At 36.8% G+C, this 24,639-nt stretch overlaps 1 protein-coding gene across 1 annotated transcript; it reads left to right on the forward strand.

Annotated features, from left to right (window-relative positions):
• Positions 1-1,594: 1,594 nt before the first annotated feature.
• Positions 1,595-24,551, forward strand: LOC104469733 (multidrug resistance-associated protein 1-like; the record flags this gene model as incomplete). Its single annotated transcript, XM_010084360.1, has 20 exons — positions 1,595-1,741; positions 3,505-3,589; positions 3,705-3,771; positions 4,413-4,539; positions 5,959-6,135; positions 6,657-6,824; positions 7,879-8,065; positions 9,671-9,740; positions 10,682-10,742; positions 11,943-12,162; positions 12,651-12,805; positions 13,869-14,024; positions 15,100-15,299; positions 16,104-16,230; positions 17,652-17,753; positions 18,701-18,844; positions 19,455-19,613; positions 22,080-22,246; positions 23,792-23,986; positions 24,454-24,551. Coding segments are annotated over 20 exons (2,812 nt in total), but the record flags the coding sequence as incomplete, so codon positions are not given.
• Between the last annotated feature and the right edge of the window lie 88 nt (positions 24,552-24,639).

Genomic DNA, 24,639 nt, shown 5'->3' on the forward strand with positions numbered 1-24,639 from the left:
ACTTCTCAAATATGATGAATAGTGGTTTGACAAATTAATCTGGCAGTTTCCTTGGAACCCGCAGATGTATGTCATCAGGTCCCATGGACTTGTGCACCTTCAGGTTCTTTAGATGGTCATTTAGTGGTTCTTTAGAAGGCACTGTGCAGCTGGAAAATTGTGATATAGCTGTAATCATGGAAGCATGGTCGGATGACTCACACAATTGGAGTGCAGCAATGGATGGCTATAAACTCTTCAGAAGCAATAGGCAAGAAAGGAGAGGTGGCGGGATAGCCCTGTATGTTAGAGAGTGTTTTGACTGTATAGAGCTTGATAATGGTGATGAAAGGGTCAAGTGTTGATGGATAAGAATCAGGGGAAAGGCTGATGAGACAGATATCATTGTGGGAGTCTGCTATAGACCACACAACCAAGATGAAGAGACAGATGAAGTATTCTGTAAGCATCTGGGAGAAGTTTCACAATCTCTCCCCCTTGTTCTCCTGGGGGACTTCGACTTACCAGCTGTCTGCTGGAAATACAGCGGAGAGGCTACAGTCTAGGAGGTTCTTGTGGTGTGTGGAAGGTAACATCCTGACACAGTCGTTGAGTGAGCCAACTAGGAAAGGTGCCTCACTGGACCTATTCTTTGTGAATGGAGAAAGACTTGTGGGTGATATGATGGTTGGAGGCCATCTTGGGCATAGCGAGCATGAAATGACAGTTTTCGATTCTCAGCAAAGTAAGGAGGAGGGTTAGCAGAACTGCTACCTTGGGCTTCTGGAGTGCAGACTTTGGCGTCTTTAGGGGCCTCATTGACAGAGTCTTTTGGGAGGCAGTCCTGAAGGGCAAAGATGTCCAGGAAGGCTGTACATTCTTTAAGAAGGAAGTATTCAAGGCACAGGAGCAGACCATCCCTGTGTGCCAAAAGATGAGCTGGAGGAGAAGACTGGCCTGGCTGAACAGAGAACTTTGGCTGGAACTCAGGGGGAAAAAAAAGTGTTTACGAACTTTGTAAGGGGCAGGCAACTCAGGAGGACTACAAGGATGGACTACTTGGGGCTCCTAGGTTAGTTTAGGTGTTAAATTTAGGCTTTTCTAGGTAACTCTGAAGGCTTGAGTACCTGTTGTGTAAAAGCATAGCTTATTCTCTGATGACTACTGACTAGATTTTTGAAAAATATTCCAAGTGGTCAAAATAAAAATACCTGCAGGAAATAATTCTATTTTATGTCCAATATCATAGCAATAGCAAGAAAAAAGGAAAAAAAAAAAAAGTTAAGTTTCCTGAAACATCATATTGGGGTGTTTTCAAAATTAAGAAATCAATTCCTTAGATGGGAAAGTTATTTCATATAGTGTCACGTGCATCTCATTGTGTCAAACACAGTAGCCATGCTTTTTCTATTCAAATTATAGTATTCCTGCAATCAGTATTGCAGCTATGCAGTAATTTCTATATGCAGCAGTTACAGAGTCCCTGTTTATATAGGAGCAGAAATAGGTACCTACACCTTTCAAATGTGATGAAAAATAGTATCTGTGTATAAATTTTAGATATAATGTGATTTTGTTTCTGGATATATCTTTCTCATTTTTTTTTATTTAAAAGGTCTCATTGGCTACATTTGGAGTCTTCTTTCATCTGAACAAAGAGAATGTTTTAACAGCAACTAAAGTTTTTACATCTATTTCTTTATTTAACATTTTACGGCTGCCTTTGTTTGATTTGCCATCTGTGATCTCTGCTGTAGCCCAGGTAAATATAATATGAACAAGTGATATAAAGGGCTGATGATTATATTCTGTCATGTTTCATCTGTTTCTAGGGGTGATTAAGTCATTTAATTATTTTAAGTTACATTTTACTGAAATGAAACTGCACAGTATTTTTATGGAACAAGGAGCATGAAGGCTGTTTAAAGGCTGTCTCTCTGTCCTTTAAGTAGAGTGAAAATTGTGGAGCACACCTAATGGTGACTGAGCTCTCTGTTTCTGGCTTTTCTTCCTTCAGTGGACTACACTCAATTTCTGCTCCTACTTCTCTCAACATCTCTTCTTCATAGTCCACCGAAGATAGAGTATGAACAGTTTGGGCTGTACATGTTTAAAGCACTCAACCAGTGGAGCCCTTGGTACCAAGTAGGGGAGATCCATTGTGGACTCTACAATACTGTTTTTATCAAGTCACCACTGAAGGGAGTAGAGAAAAAAAGGAGTAGGGCTGCTGAGGATACCATATCAGCAACCTTCAGTCCTAATGTTACACCAGTAGGGTTACCATATGTGTTGGAAACTTCTAGCTTTTAAAACTTTGAGTATATTATGTGAGCTGCTCATGAATGTACTCTATCACAGCTTGTACACAACTTAGCTTTTTGTAAGGAAGGAGACCACTGTGAGCAGATACTCATCCTAATTTGATTTCATTTATGGTTAGTATACTGTAAGATAAAGACCTTGTCTTTTCCTAAGGTTTACTTCTAATAGCTTAAAGACTAGCGCAAGCATAAGTTCGTCTCACTTTGTCACGGCACAGTGACAGACATCTCATGATGCACTCACAGTAAAATGTTGGCTTTCTTCATTATATGGAGAGAGGTTTTTTGCGCTATTTCTTTAAAAAAAAAAAAAAAAAAAAAAAAGATAACGTGTTTTCACCACAGGTTTATGACAGAAAACTAATTGAGTCAGAGGAACCAGACATTCAGGGATTAACTATGTATCTTCTAACATTGGATATGTCAAGCATGCTTTGTTACTTTGTAACTACCAAGCAGGAGTACCCTGTCCCATGGTATTTCCCCTAGCAATTGCTTGAAAAGGCCGAAGTTGGCCCTACTGAAGTCCAGGGTTGCTACTCTGCTCAGTATTCTATTACGGCCACATGAGATCCTGAACTCCACCACCTCATGGTCACTGCAACCAAGGCTGCCCTCAACCTTCACCGCTTCAACCAGACCCTCCTTATTTGTGAGAATAAGATCTAGCAGCGCTCCTCTCCTAGTCGGCTCATCCACCATTTGCATCAGGAAGTTATCATCAATGCACTGGAGAAACCTCCTGGACTGCAGATGGCTGGCTGAGTAGGCCTTCCAACAAATATCAGGGTAGTTAAAATCCCCCATGATAACCAGGGCCTGTAATTGCAAGGCTGCTACCAGCTGCCTGTAGAAGGCCTTGTCTACTTCCTCGTCCTGATCTGGTGGCCTGTAATAGACACCCACAACAGTATCACCCATGCCAGCCTGTCCCTTAATTCTCACCCACAAACTCTCAACTCGCTCGTCACCCACCCCTGGACAGTACTCAATACATTGTAGTTGCTCTCTCACGTAAAGAGCAACTCCCCCACCTCGCCTTGCTGGCCTGTCTTTCCTGAAAAGCGTATAGCCACCCATGACTACATTCCAGTCATGGGAGCTGTCTCTCCATATTATCTATAACTTTTAAAATATTACTTAAAAATGTAGGGAGCACAGGCATGTCATAAATATTAAATATATCTTTTTTGTCTTGCAGACCAAAGTTTCTCTGAGCCGTTTAGAGGGTTTTCTGTGTGCTGAGGATCTTAACCCTGACGATGTCAATACAAACTACAGTGGAAGTAAGCAGTAGTTATTAATTTTTAGTTGATCATGAGTTTATATGGATGATCATTAAGAAACTCAACTGAAGAGATGGATTGGTAACTCTGCTCTTTTTTCTTTGCTTTATAACAGATCATGCTGTTGGGTTTACTGGTGCTTCTTTGCGCTGGGAAAAAAATGGCCTTCCAGTCTTAAAAAAGTAAGATATTTCTTGCTCATTTTTATGAGCTCCTTTGGCAGAATGTGATGCCTATAGAGATTTTGTTCGGGTTTAGTGTATTCTGATTCAGACTAGCCTTCAAGTCAGAACACACTTAGATCCAGATAGTGTAGCATACACAATATACAGTATACAGCAAGTGTCTGTCCTTGTATGCTAAAGTTTATGAATACATATTGTACTTATTTTGACAGCAAAATATGCAGGTCATGAAGGGCAGCTTTTATTTACCCAAACAGCTATTTTTTTCCTTAAGAGGGATCACACATTGGCTACAGTAGATGCTACATGAGACGTCTAGCCGTTGATTGTCAGAGTAAGATGGAACGTGAACCACAGGCCCGAGAAGAATACAGTAAGACCCCTTATTGGTTAGACTGTCTCCCATTTGATTTTATTGTGACCAGATGAAAGCACAACCTCTTAACTTGCAGACAAATAAATTTATTCTTGTCATTATTGCAAGTTTCTGAATGGTACACAGTCAAATGATTTGCAAACTGAATTACAAATTTCTCATCATTCTGAGGGCAGTGTTTCTTTCTTGCAGTGACCACAACCCATACATGATGGAGTATTTACAAAGAGGATAACTAATTTGTCTTCCTCAATATTTCCAGCTTGAATGTCAGCATTCCTGAAGGCTCTTTAGTTGCTGTTGTGGGACAGGTTGGATCTGGAAAGTCATCTTTTCTTTCTGCTATTCTTGGCGAAATGGAGAAACTTGAAGGAACAGTTCAGAGAAGAGTAAGACTGTCTGTCCATCTCCCACTGCCCAGCCCCACTCCTCAATACTTAATTTAAGCAGAACTGCTTTTGAAAGTGCAGTTTTTCCTCCTCAGCTATTCATGGTTGTAGAAATACTGGCAAGGGTAGCTCCAGCTTCTTAAATCTTCAAAGGAAAGTAACACAGTGGCACTTTGTTAACAGTGTAACAATTTTTCTTCGCTTTCAGTCTAAGTGATTGCAAAGCTTTTTAATTTTTTTATCATCTTTATAATTCAGTGCAAAAATCATGGGTGTTTAAGTTATATATTGGGCCTAAGCATCTAATGATTGCTGGTTTTGAACAGCTGTACAAAAATGACCCACGTGGAGCAGTTATAAACTGTTGTAGAAGATGATCATCTTTCTTGCAATGGCTTGTATGTAGAGAAGATACAGGATATGGAAATAGAGGGAAAAGTTGAACTTCAAGAAGATACAGGATATGGAAATAGAGGGAAAAGTTGAACTTCAGGCAGAGATAGAATTAAGGTCCTGGCTCTCCTAGTGATAGGAAACCTTGTAGCTTAACTTGTCTTGTAGTTACACAGAGTAATAAAAGTCTCCATCCCAGAACAGAGTTTAGGGAATTTTTTTGTAGGTTATAGATACAGAGGAAGTTAACCTCTGATGACAGACTACAGTGGTTGACCCAGTAAATACCAATGGATAAGCACAATATCAGTTAACCTGGCTGGAAGTGGATGTGGCAACATTAAAAAAAGTGTCTCAGCCTTGAAAATAAGTGTTGAACAGGAATCCACTCCTGTGGAAATCTAGTACAGTATCCTGTCACTGCTGGAGGATGAGGGAAGAATATGGAGTTGAGGTGTTCTGAATCTGAGAGTAGTAATCAATGGGAAAAAGACCAGCTCTGTAGAATCTAATAAGTAAGGCATATACCCAACAAGTGTGTATGTATTATCAATTTGTTGTATAAGTAACAGATTTTCACAGGGTGTGTATCTTAATATAAGAAAAGATCTAGGATCATTTCCAGTTATCGTTCCTGTCCTGTAACCTCAGTTTCTAACAGCTGACACATTCCATAGCATGTTATATAAAAATACAATTAAATTGTATTTTGAAATGTACCCAATACAGACCCATTTTGCTGCATATAAATCTTACAGTGGATGCCTGTTTTTCACTGACATCTTTCCCCAAAAGACTTTACTCAATATATGTCTCAGCTCTGTCAGTTTTATTCAAAGTATGTGCTCTTATAATAATTGTTTTTATTACCTGACTTAGTCAAAATTTTAACAGTTTAATAATGCTCAAGTTTTGAAAGTAATTACTGGTTATTTTGAGGTAAAGCTGGAATTTCAAATATATTTTTAAATGATATATTTTATATTCAGAAAACCCAAGTAAAAAAATGTTTTCATTTCTTTTTAGGGTTCAGTGGCATATGTTTCTCAGCAGGCTTGGATCCAAAATGACAGTTTACAGGAAAATATTCTCTTTGGTGCAAATCTAAATAAGCCATACTATGAACTTGTTTTAGAATCTTGTGCTTTACTGCCAGATTTGGAACAGTTACCAAATGGAGACCAAACAGAGATTGGAGAAAGGGTGAGAATTTGAGGTGTCAGAAGTGATGCAATAAGTTATGGCTTTTATGTTTTTATATATTATTTATTTGACAGTTTTCACTGATGACTAATCAGTGCTCGGCCAAGTACCGTAACCGAACTCCTTACTTTCTTACTTTCAGCTTAACTTCTGTTCAAGCTCTGAACTCTTATTAATTTTTAAAATTACTCTTTTCTATACAGAAGTTTGAGTCAGCCCTGTCCTGTTCTCCAAGGGTTTCCTCTGTGCTGTAAAGCTGCCTGTATGACCGTAAATAATAATTATTTTTTAATTTTCCAAAGTACGTTGCATTTACCCATTTTGGAGAGGGAATTTAATCAACACATTCCAAACTTTGTTCTAATTACTTGAAAATCCAAATGTTATATTTCTGTTTTCAGATCTGGTATAAAAATTACTTTGATTACCTGAAAAAAATAATGATGAGACTGAGTGTGATACACTGGTCTTCTTTAGTATTTCATATTTAAATACGGATTATTTTGGCTTTCTTTTCTTAGGGTGTCAATATAAGTGGAGGGCAGAAGCAGAGAGTGAGTCTTGCTAGAGCTGTGTACAGCAATGCTGACTTGTATCTTCTGGATGACCCTCTGTCTGCTGTAGATGTGCATGTTGGGAAACATCTTTTTGAGAAGCTAATTGGACCTTCAGGTCTCCTAAAAAATAAGGTAAAGTAGGGTGGCTTCCTTTCAATTTGGGGATGAAATGCTTTGTACAACAGATACAGTAAAGTCCCAGTTATTCTGCAAAAGCTCATCTCTTGTATAGTGTGTTCATGAAAATTATGCTGAATAAAGAGTCTAAATAAAAAGCACAGCTGATTGTGCCAACTCGAAGCCTATTTGGGTAGACATAGCACAGACAAAAAAAAAAGATTGAGAGCTGGCGTGACCTGGGAGTCTGAAAGATTCATATAATGCTTGCTCATTTCTTCTTTACTGGGAGTTTTTGAGTGCTGTGATCTCCATATAGGAGGCAGAGTGGAGCCCCTTGTGGTCACCCTTGGTGCCTCACGACAGTAAATTGATTATAGCCTCTGTAGGTTATAGAAAGAAGGGCTTCTTGTTGAATAAATAAATTCCTAGGGGGAAGTGGAATCAGAAGTGATAGATTCTCCCATTTAAAAACTGTTCATGTGGGAAGGTAAGATAAGTTGTAAAAAATCTCTGCTCAGTGTTATGAATTAGTACAGATTATTCACACTGGTTAATGCCTGCAAAACTAATATGTTACTATGAAATACTTACTATTATGAATATGTTGCTTACTATGAAGTAACTGTCTTTCACTTTCCCTCTCTTCCTTCTCCCTTTTCTTAATTTACCTACTCCATGGGTTATAGGTATCTGGCAGAAGCAAGAACTCTAGTAATGGTAGACTTGCAAGCAGATTTTAATATTGATGACTATCAAACTACATGTAGTATATTAAAACTTGTAATATCTACCGCTTTTCTTTACAACCTAATCTAAACCATTCCTGAGCAGAAGATACACATTAAGAAACATGTAAGTACAAGTAATAGCAAGTAGCTATAAGCATAAAGTTTGACATTACAATCAGCAATTAAAAGAGTAATGTAGTAAAGTAGGCAATAAATAACAATAATAATAATAAACAAATGAGCAAAATCCCAGAAAAATTCCGTTGTATCATTCCAGCTATTATAGTATCATGTCTACTTTTAATACACGCTTTTTAATGGAAAACATTTTGTTTCAGACTCGTATTTTGGTAACCAATAACTTAACGCTCCTGCCTCACACTGATTTTATAATAGTAATGGAAGAGGGCAGAATAAGTCAAATGGGGACCTACCAAGAACTCATTTCAAAGAAAGCTAACTTTGCTCAGCTTATTCAAGTCTTCAGTGCTGAGCGTACAAGTGAAGAGATAACCCCAACAGAAGGTGAGAAAACTTCTGTACTGTGTTTGCTTAGTATTTTTTCTTTTCATTCAAGCTTCTCAAAATATTCCTTCTCCTTTTCCTGTAAATTAATAGAATAATTGCTGGAAAATGTAGAGCATTCCTGTCTATGTTTTGGTTATAAATTATAGGTTAGAAACCGAAAAAAATTTCAGGCATTAATGTCTTGAGATCAAATGGTTTACTCTTTCAACTAATGAATGTAAGATAAAGCTGCCTTATGCAGTTGTCTTCTGCTTTTACACACTGTATTAATTACCTGGTAAAGTTAGCTGATTCTGCTAAGGATTTATCACCCAATAAATAATTTATGGACATTTCAAATTAATCTTGCAGTGTCAGCAATTTTGTCCTGGTTTATGTTGGATGCTTCCCATATCTATCACCTTAGATTGCTGTAATTATGGAGCACAACATGAGTAGGAGAATATGGTCCATTTTTAGGAGAAAAAAAATAAATTAAACTTTTAGTACTAGTATGAAATACTTCCAGCCAATAGACTGCACTAACAAACAAATACTTCATAGTACCTTAAAAAAGCATACTTACAAATAATTTGCATGGATTGGGACTCGCCTTGTGTCTGTACCTGAGTTGTTCAATGCATGCTCTTTTTAGAGTTTTGGGAAAGAAATAGATACATTGACAATGCAGTCTGTTTGACCTGTTTTCATGTACTTCAAGAGGAGATTAATTTTGGTTATTTAATTTTGAGAGAAGGAATCTCTCCACATGACACAGAAGTGTCCTCTAGCAGATAAGTGACTGCAGATGTTTACAACGCTGGTTTCCAGCTAGCTTAGCAACTCTAACTCTGTAATAGTACAATGCATGATCTGGTGGGTTTATTAATTCAGGCCCTATGCTGGAGACAGCACTCACAGATATTGGCTGGGGTTGAGAGGGAGGACTGGAAAGACAGAACAGCAAATTTGCAAAAGGCAGCAGTGGACAGCCTTGAGACAGCTATGTTGGGATGAAAATGTGAGGTAGCAGTGTAAGGGGACCTGTATTATTCATGGAGAGTAACAGAAGGAAGGGGAATGAAAGTAACATGGAATGTGTTATGATGCAAAATTATACAGCAGAAATCAGCAGGATGGATGGATTTAGAAAAACATATCTTTGTCTTAATACGTCTGTTGACAAAAATATCAAATATAAAAAAAAGAAAAAGAAGAAAAAAATCGGTTCCTGGAAGACAAAAAATGTTGACTCCTTTCATTAACACACAAGAGCAAGCTTGGTTTTCAAGTCATGATGCAAGAATACTTTGAGATAAACACTGATTGTAATATTTGCAGGGATACTAATACTTTCACTAAGCAAGAATGGAATTCCAAAGAGACTTTAGGCTCATGGAGGAGATTTACTTGCTGTCATAGTTCTAGCATTTGGTCTTAAATGTGTCTGTCATGTGAAGCAGCTGTCCCAAGACTACGTTGACTTAAGGAGTTCATAATTTAAGTATCCCATTCATCATTTTGTCCCCCTTTTCTTATTTGTAGCTTCTTGTGCTGTACCTGTCTACTCATGGTATAATATTGAAAATATTTTTCTGTTTTGGTTATTTTTTTCTATTATAGTGAGTTCTTCAAAAGAAGAGGGCCAACCAGGCAAGAGTCTGCAACAAAGAGAACTGCCGAAACATAAAGGGTAACTATTTAAAAAAAAGATCAGTCACAGCTTAGCTGATGCAATGCTAGAACAACTCTAAGTGTTGAAGGCTGTGCCACTGTCCTTCAGTGGCAACATGGGTTAAGCTTGAATGCCCATTACAAGTTGGATGGAGAGCGTCTATCTGGAGCTCATCTTCTGCTTTTGCTTTACACAAAAGAAAATGCGGTTAATGTCCTGCATGAATTCAAGAGGTCTAGTTCATGGGCCGCTTCACTGTGTGAACCAAAGTACATTAAGCAAGAATTAAGGGAACTTTCAGAAGATCAGCTGAAGTTGCTGATGTGGATGCACCCACAATTCCCTGGCAGCAATTTGACTTATTGATGTATTAAGAAGTTGTTTATGCTCTTTGTTTTTCCCCTGTAACATTGATTTGTCTTTTCCTGCCTTTAAGAAAACTTCTAGGCTTCCAGATCATTGAATGACCTTTTAAATCAAATTGTAAAGCACTGTAGTGGTATATTTGCAGTCATAGAAGATAGTGCAAAGATGAAGTAGAAGAAACTCAACCTAGCAAGTTCAGACAATGCAGGACACTTAAGCTTAACCGCCCTGGTCCAGGAGTATTAGTATGTGTCAAATAGTAAGCCCTAATCGTGGGCCCAGACAAGAGTTGAGACCCAAGTTGCAACACACTTATATGCCTCAGAAGAGGGTGGTCTTACATCTTTAGCTGACGCCTATGCAGGGCAAGCTGTTTTACCTACACAGAATTATACAAGAAATGAAAAGGCCATACCTAGTGTTGTCTTCTGACCATAATGTTATTCTAAAAACAGAAATAGAACAGCTGAGAACAGTTCAGGCCTCCACAGGAAAATTTGCAAGATGTTATAGTATCCATTTTTGCTTAGGAATAAATGTATATATTCTTTGTATGAAGATTCACAGTAAGATTTTAAAATGTATGTTTGCAGTTCTTCCTTTGATCAGTGGAAAATACTCACTAACAATAAGGAAAAGGTTGCCACTGGTGGCGTAAGTATCACTACTGGAAAAGGCTTTGACCTTTTTTTTAATAAAAATGTGTTATTTTGCAGTTGCATTTTTTCTGTTTCTTGTTAAGGTTGCCTGACATCCCATTACTGAATTTAAAATAAATCTTACAGGTTTTTACCAATTTCTAAGTATGTGGCCTGAAATTTTCTATTTTGATGATCTGCTACTGGCTATATTTTCATATTACATTTAGGTCCAGTCTGTTTTGCATATTTAAGAAAGAAGAAGATTAAAAAAGCTTTTACTTCAGTTAGAGAAACATTCTGTCTGTCTTACCTTTAGGAAGCTTAAATGCCTGTGTGCTGGAGAAGAGACTAGAAATTTCACATGGTAATACTGCTGCAATATAGTTTTATATTAGAAGCACACTTTAAAAGTCTGCCAGTTGCTAGGGAGAGGGAAAAGAGCAAGTGAAACAGTGTGGAGAAGGTCAAAACTTCCTAGGAAGCTATAGTTGATTAAAAATAAGAATGGGGAGGTGGAGAGGGGAAGAAGGTATGAATTTCTAACGAGATGGTAGAAATAGGCACTTGAAAAAAAAGAGTTAGCATAAGAGACAGAAGAGTTTGTGCCAACTAGAGCTCATTACACTTCCAACTCTGTAATGAAATGCAAGAATCTGTCATAATTCTGCTCCTACCAGTTCTACCTCTCAAGTGGCCTAGCTGAGTTTGGCCCCATTAGTCCTCATCTACACCGTGGATGAGAACTTTCTCCTGCTGACGCTAAGCTGACACTAAGCTGACACTGATTTCCTTGTCTCTAGTAGCCCAGAGTGGCAGTTCTAAAGTTTCTGGTTCCACTGGTGAATAGAGTAAGATTTGCTTCATACAAACTGCCCAGGAATTGCACCCTTGTTTGGTTGGTTGGTTGGGTTTTTATTTTGTTTTTGTTTGGTTATTGTTTTGTGTAATCTACGTACATAAGATTTTTTAAGTCTCACCAAGCAAGGTTGCCCGTGATATATATCATTAAAAAAGCAGAGTGTAGTGGGAGAGGAAGCTGTTACAGTATGATTTTATATACCTAAGTTATTCAATTTAATTAAGAAATTATTTAGATTTGTTCTGAATTTAATGTATCCAATTCCTATTATTTAATGTGTATTTGCCTTCAACAATGATAACGATTTAAAGAGCAAGTCCCTTTTATATATATATATTTTTTATATATATTTAGGTGAAAATGTTGGTTGTTTTGAAATACCTCCAAGCCTTCGGCTGGCGATGGATGTGGCTAACCATAGCTGCTTATTTGGGACAAAATGTTCTAGCCATTGCACAAAATCTGTGGCTTAGCACCTGGACCACAGAAACAGCAAAAGTTGGTGATTTTACAGAATGGAAACAATCACAAAACTATAAACTTCATATCTATGGGCTTCTGGGATTTATACAAGGCAAGAATAAGCATTTATGACTGTTTTCTCTCCATTTGCCAAGTCTGATCTGCGTGAATGTGTATTAGTAAAGAAATGCTGGTTGTTTCATGAATAAAATTGTATGCAACACAGTATAATAATTAAACTTGAAGAGATGCGAAGAGATATACAGACATGCACAAGAAAGTGCTATTTAATTTTGTGATACTTCTGTGAATTCTTGGAACATCCGAACGTAACCTAATGAAGTTATGTTGGCATCTCAGTGCAGAAGGAAATCAACATTGATGTGTAGTGGCATGCTAGCATGAGATACTTAATTGCAGGAGAAACGTACCTATAAAGTAGCAAGATGTATCAACAAAATACAAATATGTACATTTGTAAAACTAAGATATGAAGTGCGATTGTTGGATTGCTTACTGTGGTAGAAAACAGTGACAGCAACAAGCTCTATCTCCTTTCCCTCTCCATTTATACTGTCTTTTAATTTATCCATTCACAAGGTCTTCTCGTTAGCTGCGCTGCTTATGTTCTCACCAGGGGATCCCTGTCTGCTTCTCGGGCATTGCATCATCAGCTGTTAGACAATGTATTGCACCTTCCTCTGCAGCATTTTGAAACTAATCCAGTTGGTCAGATCATCAATAGATTCACAAAGGTAAAGAGAAAAATCATGCGTATTTTCCATTTTATGAAAATGAAGCTTGAGTGACTACAGATTTAATTCTGCTTAGTGTTGTTTAAAAATTAAAGGTATCAAAGTAAGTGAATCTAGCAACAGAAAGATGTTTCAGTGCATAGAAACTTAAAGAACTGTCTCAAGCTATTTTCTTACAAAATCATCAAAACATGGTATTAATAGAAATTGTATAGACCTTATCTAGGATTATTAGGCCATTTCTCAAAGACCATTCCTGCAGTGCAACAAGTTTACCAGACCTAAACCTGATATGTTTTAAAAAAAACCTGTATTTTTCTTCAATAGTATATTGCATATCAGAATCAAATGTTATTGTCAAAACCAATTAATACATTGAATTCACATTCTCAGGAGTATATAGAATTAAAGTAAAACATATTAACATAAAAATGTTATTTTTTATTTTTGTAGTTATTTACTATGACTGTAATACTTTCCTCTCTCACCGTAACTAGGTTGTTGCAACGCATTACTGATTACTTCAGATACAGTGACTGTTGATTGCTGTGGTCTCTAGAAGAGACCCAGGAGTGATTGTGTAACAGAATAAAAGATCAGTTGATTTAAGTTTCACTCAAGCCCCTAGTCTTTGGTAGCAATATATTATAAATTGGGTTTGAAAAAGCTCTAACATGTATAGTAAGAGATAAGTAATATTTCAGTACACTTCTAGAATTATTAATGGAAGTATGCAAGAGTTAGTATTTGAAATCCTGGCCTCCTTTTCAGTCTGATATGCTTTATTAGTATTGAGTAGCCAAATAGCAAGAGCTGTCTCTTTCTGGCTTCACACACTCTGAGCCTGTTCTCTGACATACAGAGTAGTCTAAAAGCTATTATGACTATTTCACTTTTAGACAAATAATAATGATATATGAATACATTTCATTAGCATATAATCAGGGGGGATTCTACTTTTACTCAAGATATTTTAGTTTGGTTGCATTTTTAAAGGATGCTTTCTCGAAGTTTTTGGTAAAATTTACTCACAAAACCTTTATTCTTCTGTGCATTGTTACAGGACTTATTTATAGTGGACTTACGTTTCCATTACTACTTACGAACTTGGCTAAATTGTACACTAGATGTTATTGGAACCATTCTAGTTATCACATCTGCCTCACCCCTATTCATACTGGTGGTTATTCCCCTGGGATACTTTTATTTTACTATCCAAGTAAGTTCATTAAGCTTTTATAAGGATTTCTAGATGTATGTATTTGAAATGTCCAAAACAATCAAGGATACAGGCTTATATTATTCCTTACTGTGAAAAAAAAAATATATATATATATATGTAGGTTTTTTTCTGAAAGCAATTTCAGATGTGTTCTGTATTCTATGATACATATATACAGAACACATCTGAAATTGCTTTCAGAAAAGACCTTTGGCCTTCTTAAAAAGAAAATTAGAACACTTCTTGAATATATCCTGTAATATATCCTGGGAACTTTTAATAACTTAACATTTTTCTATTTTCCTTTTTCTTAGGAAGATACAATATTGATATAGATCCTACCAAGGAATTTGATGAAGTTACCTGAAAAAATGGGGTGTATATTACAGAGAAAGTTAAAAGCTGTTGGAGGGTAACCCTGAAACAGCAGATGTAAATTAGAATTATGCCTAAACTACCTGTGCTATTTTTTGTCTAGGGTGTCAGTTACACTAGAAAAACCAAAAAGTAATGTTTCAGAAAGACTAATGGCTACATTCCTGTATCTCAGTGCTCAAAGTATGGTTTGTCATTAAAGACCTTAAAAGATCCTTAAAATAAATATACAGAGGAAGGAATAGAGCGCCTGGATTCAGTCTCTGCTAAGGAATTTAAATGCAGAAATCATTACATTGAAAAAATAAAGGCTGACTTTCATCTGAGAAAGAAACGGGACATTCTAAGTTGAAAGTTTACATGGAAGTTTTAGTTGGTTGATACATACCTCTTGTGGTATAGCACATTTTCTATAGAATTTGGAAATAATGTTCTCTTATTTTAACCTTTTCAGTAATTTATATATTGCAGTTATGTCAGCATTACAACATTGGTGTGTTCCAAGAGATAGATTTTTTTTCTGCAGTTTGTGAATAGCTTTTTTTCTGTGTAGACTCTTCCAACTTTTTCATGTTCAAAATGTACAGGAATTACTTAACAGATTACTTAACTGTAAATAAATATAGCAAATATTTTCAACAATGTAAAGAAACTGTATCAACTTAAAATTTCTGTTTTGTCTGCACTGTTTTATTAGCGATACTACATAGCAAGTTCTCGACAAATTCGACGGCTAGCAGGAGCATCACATTCTCCTGTGATCTCCCACTTCAGTGAGACTCTTGTAGGGCGATCAACAGTTCGAGCATTTGGACACCAAGAGAGATTCATTAGAAAAAATAATGATGTTGTGTATGAGAACTTAGTTTACTTCTACAACAATGTCATCTCAAACAGGTACTTTACAGCAGTTCTGCATCTGTGACTGAGACCTTCACGTGTAGAATTCTACAACTGGGTGTTTACCTTTAGTCAGAATAGACCCACTGAGAAACAGAAGGAGAAGAACAATTTATCCACCACTCTTTGTAATGAATGCATAGATTGTGTCTAAGCACTAGGATGATTTCTTCTTCACATACCAGAAACTAGCAGGTTTATAGAAAATCTGCATATGCTGTCTGGGATGAGGCTATTAAAAAAAAAAGTTTACCAATAGGTCATGAGCATGAACTTTGCTACATTTCAACTAACAGTTTCTCTTACAGGTTCATGAACAAATCAAATTTATATTTCAGTGGTTCATGTGGAAGTATCCTGGTGTCTGTACCTACAGGCACCAGGTAGGTCTTGAGGGTGGAATCTTGGGTTCAAGGAAGTAAGTCCATTTCCTCTCCTTTCTTTGTGATTCAGTTCAGTTACAGGCAGAGAATAGCAAGAAGATTTTCAGTTCTGGTTTTCAGTCGTATACCTGAATTTTTCCAGATAGGAAGAGTAGGAAAGCAGTATGAGGAGTGAAGGGAGTGCTAGCCAGGAGTTGAGACCTGCATTTTGTTTTTAGCAGTGCTAGAAGTTCTAGATATGTCATATTCCCTCCACAGTCCATCTCTAAAATAGGAATGGTAGCACTTATCTCTTTTGTAAAATGGGTAAATTGCTAATATAATGATCTCAAAGAGTCATTATATTAGCAATATGCTTACTATACTGTAAAAAATTCTGTATGTAATTAACTTTTTTCTTTGCCTTGATTTACTACAGGTGGCTATCTGTCAGGCTTGAATTTCTGGGAAATGTAATGGTGTTCTTTGCTGCACTGTTTGTAGTACTGGCTGGAAATACAGTGAGTTCTTCTACAGTGGGTTTATCGATAACATATGCTCTAAATGTAAGTAATAGTATACATTTTTTACTACTACCACATTGCATATGAAAAGGAAAGAACACATACAATGAAGCTGAGTAGGTGATTATACATTGTGGTATCAATGTAACTAGATCCCATGGGCAGAACAGAGTTTTCCTTTGAATTCCATTAATTCTGGGAAGCTTCACATTAATTATTTCCCACTTCTGAATTTAGGTGAAATAATAATTATTAAAACGTATTTAAAAATCAAGTTAATGAAAGTAGGTATAGTTTATTGTTAAGTGTTTTCTTAAACTAAATAAGAAGACTGGTCATGTACAACTATACTTCACATTTGATTTCTTGTTCTTGCTCACATGCTGAACATTATGTGGGAATGCTTATTTAAAAGTTTACTAAAATTACTTACTTTGTCATTGTCCTTGTAAAAGTAGTATGTGAGAGACACATTTGAACTGTGTCTTGAAGGAAGGTAAACTGTATTGATAAGTTGCTAGTTAAAATAAATCTTAAATATTACTTATACACAAACAAAGCATCCAAGTTTCTCTGATCTTATGATGCTTAGAAACCTAGTGGTTTCCAGATTCTCACTGTGGTAAGTGCTTCAGAAACACAGCTGGCAGATACTAATGACTAGAAGTACAAAAAAAACATATATATAGACAATTACTTGTCATGGTATATCCACATCACCCCCAACTCACAAGTGCTCCATTTTCTATTATTCAGAGATAGAACAATCTCCTTGATATCACCATATACTTGGTGATGACAGTCACAGGTACTGTACGGTTTTTCACCTTCACCTGATGTCAAATAGACACCGTTCTTTATGTAGTTACAGACAGCATCTCAAAGTGGTTGACTCTAAGAATTCTTTTGGCTTACTTTTTTCCTATAGAAGTGGGAATATTTAACCACAGAATTGGTACGATGGAAGTGGTACCAATTTTGTCTGCAGAATCATTTCCAGTACTTGAAGATGACAAATTTGGCAGACATGAGAGACCAGATAAATATCACTATTACATATTCTTTGTTCTGTATTGCTAGCTTACTTTACCTACTGTGGGTGCAATAATGTACCCACAGTATGAGCCATATATGTTTTTCCTTTCAACATATCATACAGTTTCTGTGCATTTTCTGTTGATCCTGAAGTAGTTTCAGATTTCTGGAGCTGGTATGTTAGTGAAAATTACAATAGCCATTGGTCTGTCTGAAAGCAGTTAAGAAGTTCTCAGAGGAACACGGAGATCGGTGATTTTCTAAGTGATAGTTCATTTGGTGTGCTGTAATTTTCTATACACTTTTTGGCTTCCATGATTAAGCATCAAGCTTATGAGATGATTAAATTCAGGGTAAGTTTTGAAATCAGTATGCTGTATTCTAGTAGAGTAAAATTTTTACATCCTATGATGTAACTATTTTCCCAGATAATTCAGAGTCTAAATTTTTGGGTGCGTAAAGCATGTGAAATCGAGACCAATGCAGTTTCAATTGAAAGAGTTTGTGAATATGCAAAAATGGATAAAGAGGTGAGCATTCTTGAAATGGTGAGCGTTCTTCCTGAATATTTACTTTATATGCATAGAAAATGACTACTTAGATTTACTTTAATATTGGTCAGTGGTAACAGCAGGTTATAATTCATTATTAAATATTCTCTTTTTTTTTTTTTTACACTGTGAATAATATGTACCTTCTTAATTACATTTATAGTCATACCAGTTTTATTTCTGTTTTGACAAGTAAATTTCTTGGCATCCTTCTTAGCAATAAACTTTGTAGTAAGACTAATGCAGCTATAGCTCAGGGGAACTCTCTGTGCTATGTGCCACCAAGAGGAGCATTTTAAGAGGGGAAGAGAGTCTTGTCAGACCCCTAACTGTTACCTCGTGTCTGCAGAGACATTTGTTTCAAACTGATTTGCCTTGATTTTTGTGCTTTTCTGAAAGTAGTGCCCATGTCAAGTACAGAGGCATAAGAGCCGTGGTCTGTCTTGGAAACAAGACTCTCTTCTCCATCTTCATTCTCTTTATCCTTCCCCCATGTTTCTGTTTCTTAACCTTTGTTCACATCTTTCTGTTCTCTCCTACTCCTTAAAACAAAATGTTTCTCATAAAATATGCTTTTTTTAAATACGTGGGAGATTAGGCATCAGATTAAATTCAGTTCCTGTCGATTGATGGAACAGATACCAGACTATTAGCAACTACCCAATTAAACTGAGCTTACTCTTTTAAATTGATGTATCAATGTTGTTAAAAAAAAAAACACAACCCAACCCTAAAACACCTAAAAAACTCAATTGGAATGTTTCTGCCCAGTGTTCGTGAAAGTAGCTTCTCCTTCCCTTATATTGCATTGGAGTTATCTTAAACATGCTGGGATTTTTAAAAGTATAAACAATTTTCCTAATGTTTTTATTAACTTGTAACATTTTTACTGTCATATACTGAAATACCAATGGTTTTAATTCCAGGAACCATGGATAATGTCAAAAAGACCACCAATGGGATGGCCTGATAGAGGAATAATAGAGTTTGTTAACTACAAGGCTAAGTACAGGAAAGGTCTTGGTTTAGCCCTGAATGATGTCTCTTTTCAGACACAGAGTAAAGAGAAGGTACTGTATATAATAAGAAATAACTCAGAGGTATATTATTCTGATTCCCAGCTTTCTACTTAAATAGCAAGATGATGTTGAACAAGGAAGATGTTAAGTGAATAAGACATTAAAGAAAATACAAATGAAAAAAAAGGAAATGTATTTTCTCCTACTATCTAGAAATTCTTATCCTTGTAAGAAACTGAGGTAATGGTTTAGGAATTTGGCAGTTTTAAGGAAGATCTTGTCCACTGTGATGAATATTTATGTAGAGGAAATGCTGCCAGATTAGTGCTAATCAACTTTGAGTTTGGGATCAAGGAACACCAAGGGAGACCTAGTTTAGAGTCATTGTTTTGAGCCGAGGGGTGCTAGACAAAAGGGAGGGGAAAAGGAAAGGATTCCCACTGAACCAGGTGTAGGTTGTACAGCTTCTGAGGGAGATGTGTGATTGTGAATATTCCAAAAGTGAGTTTTAAACAGTTTTGTCCACCTATAGGATTGCATGTTGGTGAAAGAAACTGAAGTTTTGAACTGAAAGTTTAAACTGAATTCACTAATCATTTTTTTCATATAGAATGTGAAGCATGGAAAGTTATAGTCTTTATCAGAAAATTTTCTGTTTCAGGTTGGAATTGTTGGAAGAACAGGAGCTGGTAAATCAACACTCACAAATTGCTTGTTTAGAGTTCTAGAGGGATGTGAAGGCAAAATAATAATCGATGGAATTGACATATCAACTATTGGACTCCATGACCTACGTGGAAATCTTAACATTATACCACAGGTGAGATGTGTTTTAGAGATAACCATTATTTTTTTGAACTAACAGAGAGACTTTTTTTTTTTTTTTTTGGAGAAAGTAGAGCCCCAAAGTCCATAGGCTGCCAAGAGAGAGGCATAAAACTCCAACAGAATTTTACTGATCTTTGAAAACAGGCACTGTCATGGCCTATCAGGTTTTAGAATTGAATTTCTGAGAATCTTAGCTATTTGATTAGACAGTAATCTTCAGTACTGCTGGCATAATGCTATACTGAAAAATGTCACAACTGCATGTTGGCAATTATATGGAAGAAGCCTCAAAACAGGGAGACCACATGTAAGACATTAGGTTTTATTATGCCAGGTGTAGTTTTACAGTCTTAGCTAGAATAACTTATGTTCTCCAGAATCTGTATGTGTATAGCTACATACAGTGTTTTCAAGTCCCACCTGAAGGCAAAAGTATTTAAAAATAACTCCAATGATGTCTGAAGAATGTAGGGAATAAAGTGATGTGTACACAAATCATGTAATATGTATTTAAATTAATCTGCTATGTCCCTGCTTTACTTCAGAACAGGGCAGGAAACTCAAGATTAGTTCACATACCATTAGGATTGTGTTCATGCTGGTAAACTGATTTACATTGAAATGCTCTAGCATAAAGTAAAACCTAGAACACAAATTTAATGGTCACCTGAAGACTTTTTGCTTGTTCCCTGACTGCTGTTCATAAAACCATTTTTGTGCATGGGTGATGTTAACGTCACCTATAATTAATTTATCTGAGATTTTCCAAAGGAAGGTCTGTTTAGTTTTTCTATCTTTTCTGGAGCTTTAACCGTGGTAATATTTACCGTGTGTCTCTACTGTAGACTGTGAATGGAGATGAGGCTAATATTTAAGCCAATATAGCTTGGGTCTTTCCAAAAATGAGCTGAATAGGAAAAACTTCCCTCGAATCCTTGGCTGCTTTTCCTTTGAGAAATATATTTCCTCAGGGGAATGACAAAATTACAGTTTTTTATATAACTTTTGGGTCAGAAATGACAATACTAAACGAAATTTGATTATGCTGCAGGACTTCAAAACACAACAATTCACACATGCTAGGTTGTAACATTCTTTTTTTGTTTTAGGCAGCTAATACTTTACGAATCTGCACAACATCTGACAGTTGTAAGTTACACAGTATTTTCTCAGCTGCAGTTGCAGGTCTGATTTACTGTGAATGGAGTATATTGGATCCACATCAAGACAACAAAATTGAGAGAGGTGCAGCAAGTTTCAGTGAATGAACAAGCTGGAATCAGACAAGGAAACTAGAACTGGAAGGGTAGAAAAATGCAGACTGGAGTTTGTGGGGAGTAGCTGGAGTCTGTAGTGTTGAACTGTGTAGGTTGGGAGAATGGAACTGGATGAAGACAAAAGTCTGGGACAGAAGAAGGGGCATGGCAAAATACCAAAGCGTTCATTGTGCACAGACTTTCTCAGATCAGTCAAATATATCTCATACAAAGAGTTTTTAACAGTCATATTAAAGTACAGATTTGCAAATTACATTAATGATGTTCTAATGCAAGTAACATGAAGTTTAGATGAAGAATATGCACAAGACTTCATACCATTTTAACAGTCCTTTTTGATCACCTAGCTCACTCAAAATTATCACTGTTCCACTTGCATGTAATTTGCTAGTGAATGTTGTTGGCCTTTTATAGTCTACCTATTGGGTCACAACAGCTGTGTCTGCACTTAATCAAGGTGTCTGTTCACCGCCTCTAAAAACATCAGTTCTGTTTATAAATCTGTGCGGGTATTCATATATTGTCAAGTACTGACTTCTTAATTTTGCATTTTTAAGAAAAAGGCTTTTCTGTGCATCCAAAAACCATTTAGACATAACTACTGAATGGTTGTTTCTACACTCATAAGTGCTGGATGTGATCCATAGGCATCCTGGCATGTCTATGTGTACTTTTTCAGACATCCTCTGCTGTATTCAGTGTACAGATGCTCACTGAATAAACATTTATGCAATAAATGCTTTTGTTATTATTGCTGAATATGTCACTTTTCCTGTAGGATATTAAGAATATTTGACTTACAATCATAGCCTTCTAATTTTTCTTAACAGTGCTTATGAATGTAGTATCCAGTGCTTCACAAATTTGACAATACTAACAACTCATATGTTGTTGCAGTTGCCTGGTGCTGGGCAGGTCTTTAGCCAGCCATAGAACCAGTAGCACAGACAATGCATAAGTAATCTACGCTCATTACAGTTCACATTAATGAAGAACAGAGCACACTGAGACCCCAAGTGATTTTTGTCTTTTCATCCACCAGCTTCAAAATGTTACAATTTCCCTTGAAAGCTTAATTTCCAAAATTATTTGTCCCAGTTCCCTATGTCAATGTAAGAATTTATGTCAGACTGTTTTAGGTATGTGTTGGAATTGTGTACTCACATTCTGCTGTTATTTAGGACCCCATCTTGTTTTCTGGGACACTGCAGTCCAATTTGGATCCACTTGGAAAACACTCTGATCTTGAACTGTGGGAGGTACTGGAACTGTGTGACTTAAAGGATTTTGTTCAATCACTCCCAAAGAAGCTCCTTCATGAGATTTCAGAAGGTGGTGAAAATCTCAGGTACGTAAACAAGAAAGTGCTATTGCAGTTACTTTCTGGTACTGTAAATTTGTGTGTTCCTTCCAGAAAATTTACATCAGAAAGTATCAGTAAAGAAATTATACTTCTGTAATTCTAAGTAGAATTATTCTGGTAGTATGAGTTTCTTTGAGGTGGTGAACTGATCACAACTGTATGAAGTCCTGTGGCCTGTGCTGTATGGGAAGCCAAAGAAGTAGCCTATTTTCAGCTCAAGTATATGAGTAGGTGTAAAGGCAGGGTGGGGTGCATTCATGCACCGCCTAATTAGATTTTGATAGAAAAGTGCTCGTTTATTTAAACTAAAACAAAACAAGTGCAAAGAACACCAAACCTGGAAAGAAGGCAAAAGTGCAGACAGCTTATTCCTTACCTTTATTTGCTTAGGCAAAGCAACTCATTTTTTTCCTGTAAAATTTTAACCCATAGTAATGTAAAGCAGGGCGATGCTTGAAATGAAAGGACTGTAAGCTCTAGGTGACAAATTCTGAAGCTTTCAGCAGCAAAGGGGCAGGTTTCAAATGGAGCGTACTGAATATCAACTTGAATTTTTTTGACAGATCATTTTCAGGAGGAAGTTTCTAGGAGGTATACACCACAGCTAACATAGGAGTATCCAAACTTTAACACCGAACATTGTTAAAAATGCTCTACTCGGCTCTTGTGAGGCCCCATCTGGAGTACTGTGTCCAGACCTGGGGTCCCCAGCACAAGAAAGATGTTGAGCTCTTGGAATGGGTGCAGAGGAGGGCCACTAAGATGATCAGAGGGCTGGAGCACCTCTCCTATGAAGAAAGGCTGAGGGACCTGGGCTTGTTTAGCTTGGAGAAGAGAAGGCTCTGGGGGGACCTCATTGCGGCCTTCCAGTACTTGAAGGGAGCCTATAAACAGGAGGGGGAGCGACTATTTACAGGGGCTGATAGTGACAGGTCAAGGGGGAATGGTTTTAAACTGAGAGAGGGGAGATTTAGGTTAGATATTAGGAGGAAATTTTTCACTGGGAGGGTGTTGAGGCACTGGAACAGGTTGCCCAGAGAAGCTGTGGATGCCCCATCCCTGGAGGCATTCAAGGCCAGGCTGGATGGGGCCCTGGGCAGCCTGCTCTAGTGGTTGGCAACCCTGCCCACAGCAGGGGGGTTGGAACTAGATGATCTTTAAGGTCCTTTTCAACCCCTTTTCAACCGTTCTATGATTCTGTGGTTCTATGAAAATGGTTTAGTATTCAGTCTGGCTTATTCAGAGTCCCCGTTGTAATGTGAATATAGAAGCTGAAGGCAAGACTAGGTTTACGCTACAAAGTGCATCCACAGGTGTTTAAAAGTCACACCTGAACTATTATTGGTATGCTGAATGAGAAGAAATCAAAACTTCCAAAACAGGATGAACATATTCAACTTTTTTTTTTCAGAAATATAAAGTGTTGTTAACAAAGATAGAACAGGTAGGCTCCACAGTAATCTCAGCTTTATGTTGTTCTCCCCTTCCTCAGTGTGTCTGACCTGACCTTCTCAAATGTATTTTTAACAGTGTTGGGCAGAGGCAGCTGGTCTGTCTGGCCCGTGTTCTGCTACGAAAGACAAAAATCCTAGTCCTAGATGAGGCGACAGCTTCTGTTGACATGGAAACAGATAACTTGGTGCAGTCCACTATCAAAAAAGAATTTTACAACTGCACCATATTAACTATAGCCCACAGGTTACATACAGTCATGGATTCAGAGAGGTAAGTAAGATTTAGTAAGCCATTTTAAAAATAAATTTCTTCCCTTAAATGCATCAATTTTCAGACTTACTAAATTTTACACTCCAATGCTTTTTACCTTAGTATCTTTGTATCTGTACCATTAATTAAATATCAATAGCCTGTGTTCTGTTTCTCCCTTCTAATTACAGAGTTAATTTAACATTTTTCCTGCTAAAATACAGGTATAAGCTACTATTAAGACCACTTAATTTTCTAGAGTAAATTGAATATACTGTAGAATTTTTACCAATTAAGCAAAACTGTCATTTTCAAAAGGCTTTTTAAAATATCGGAGTTCCTAGCTTTAGAAACCAGTGAATTACCTAGTGCAATGATATTTCTTCTAAATAAGAGTTCCCATTATCTAGAGAGATCCATGGTGGGACTGGAAAATAGAGTTGAATAGTTAATTTTTATTTTTCTGTAATCTTTCTGCTTTTTCGTAGAGTGCTTGTTCTGGATGCAGGAAGGATTCTAGAATATGATACACCACATAATTTGTTACAACGAAAAGGTACCTTTTCTGAAATGGTTGCAGAGGCTGGTATAAGAAGATAAAGAAGACTAATCAAGAAATTATTAATGAAGATGAGAATTCCTTACACCATTATGCACTCAAGGGATACGTGGCA

This window comes from Pterocles gutturalis, unplaced genomic scaffold (assembly GCF_000699245.1).
Source record: "Pterocles gutturalis isolate BGI_N339 unplaced genomic scaffold, ASM69924v1 scaffold45315, whole genome shotgun sequence".
NCBI classification, from domain to species: domain Eukaryota; kingdom Metazoa; phylum Chordata; class Aves; order Pterocliformes; family Pteroclidae; genus Pterocles; species Pterocles gutturalis.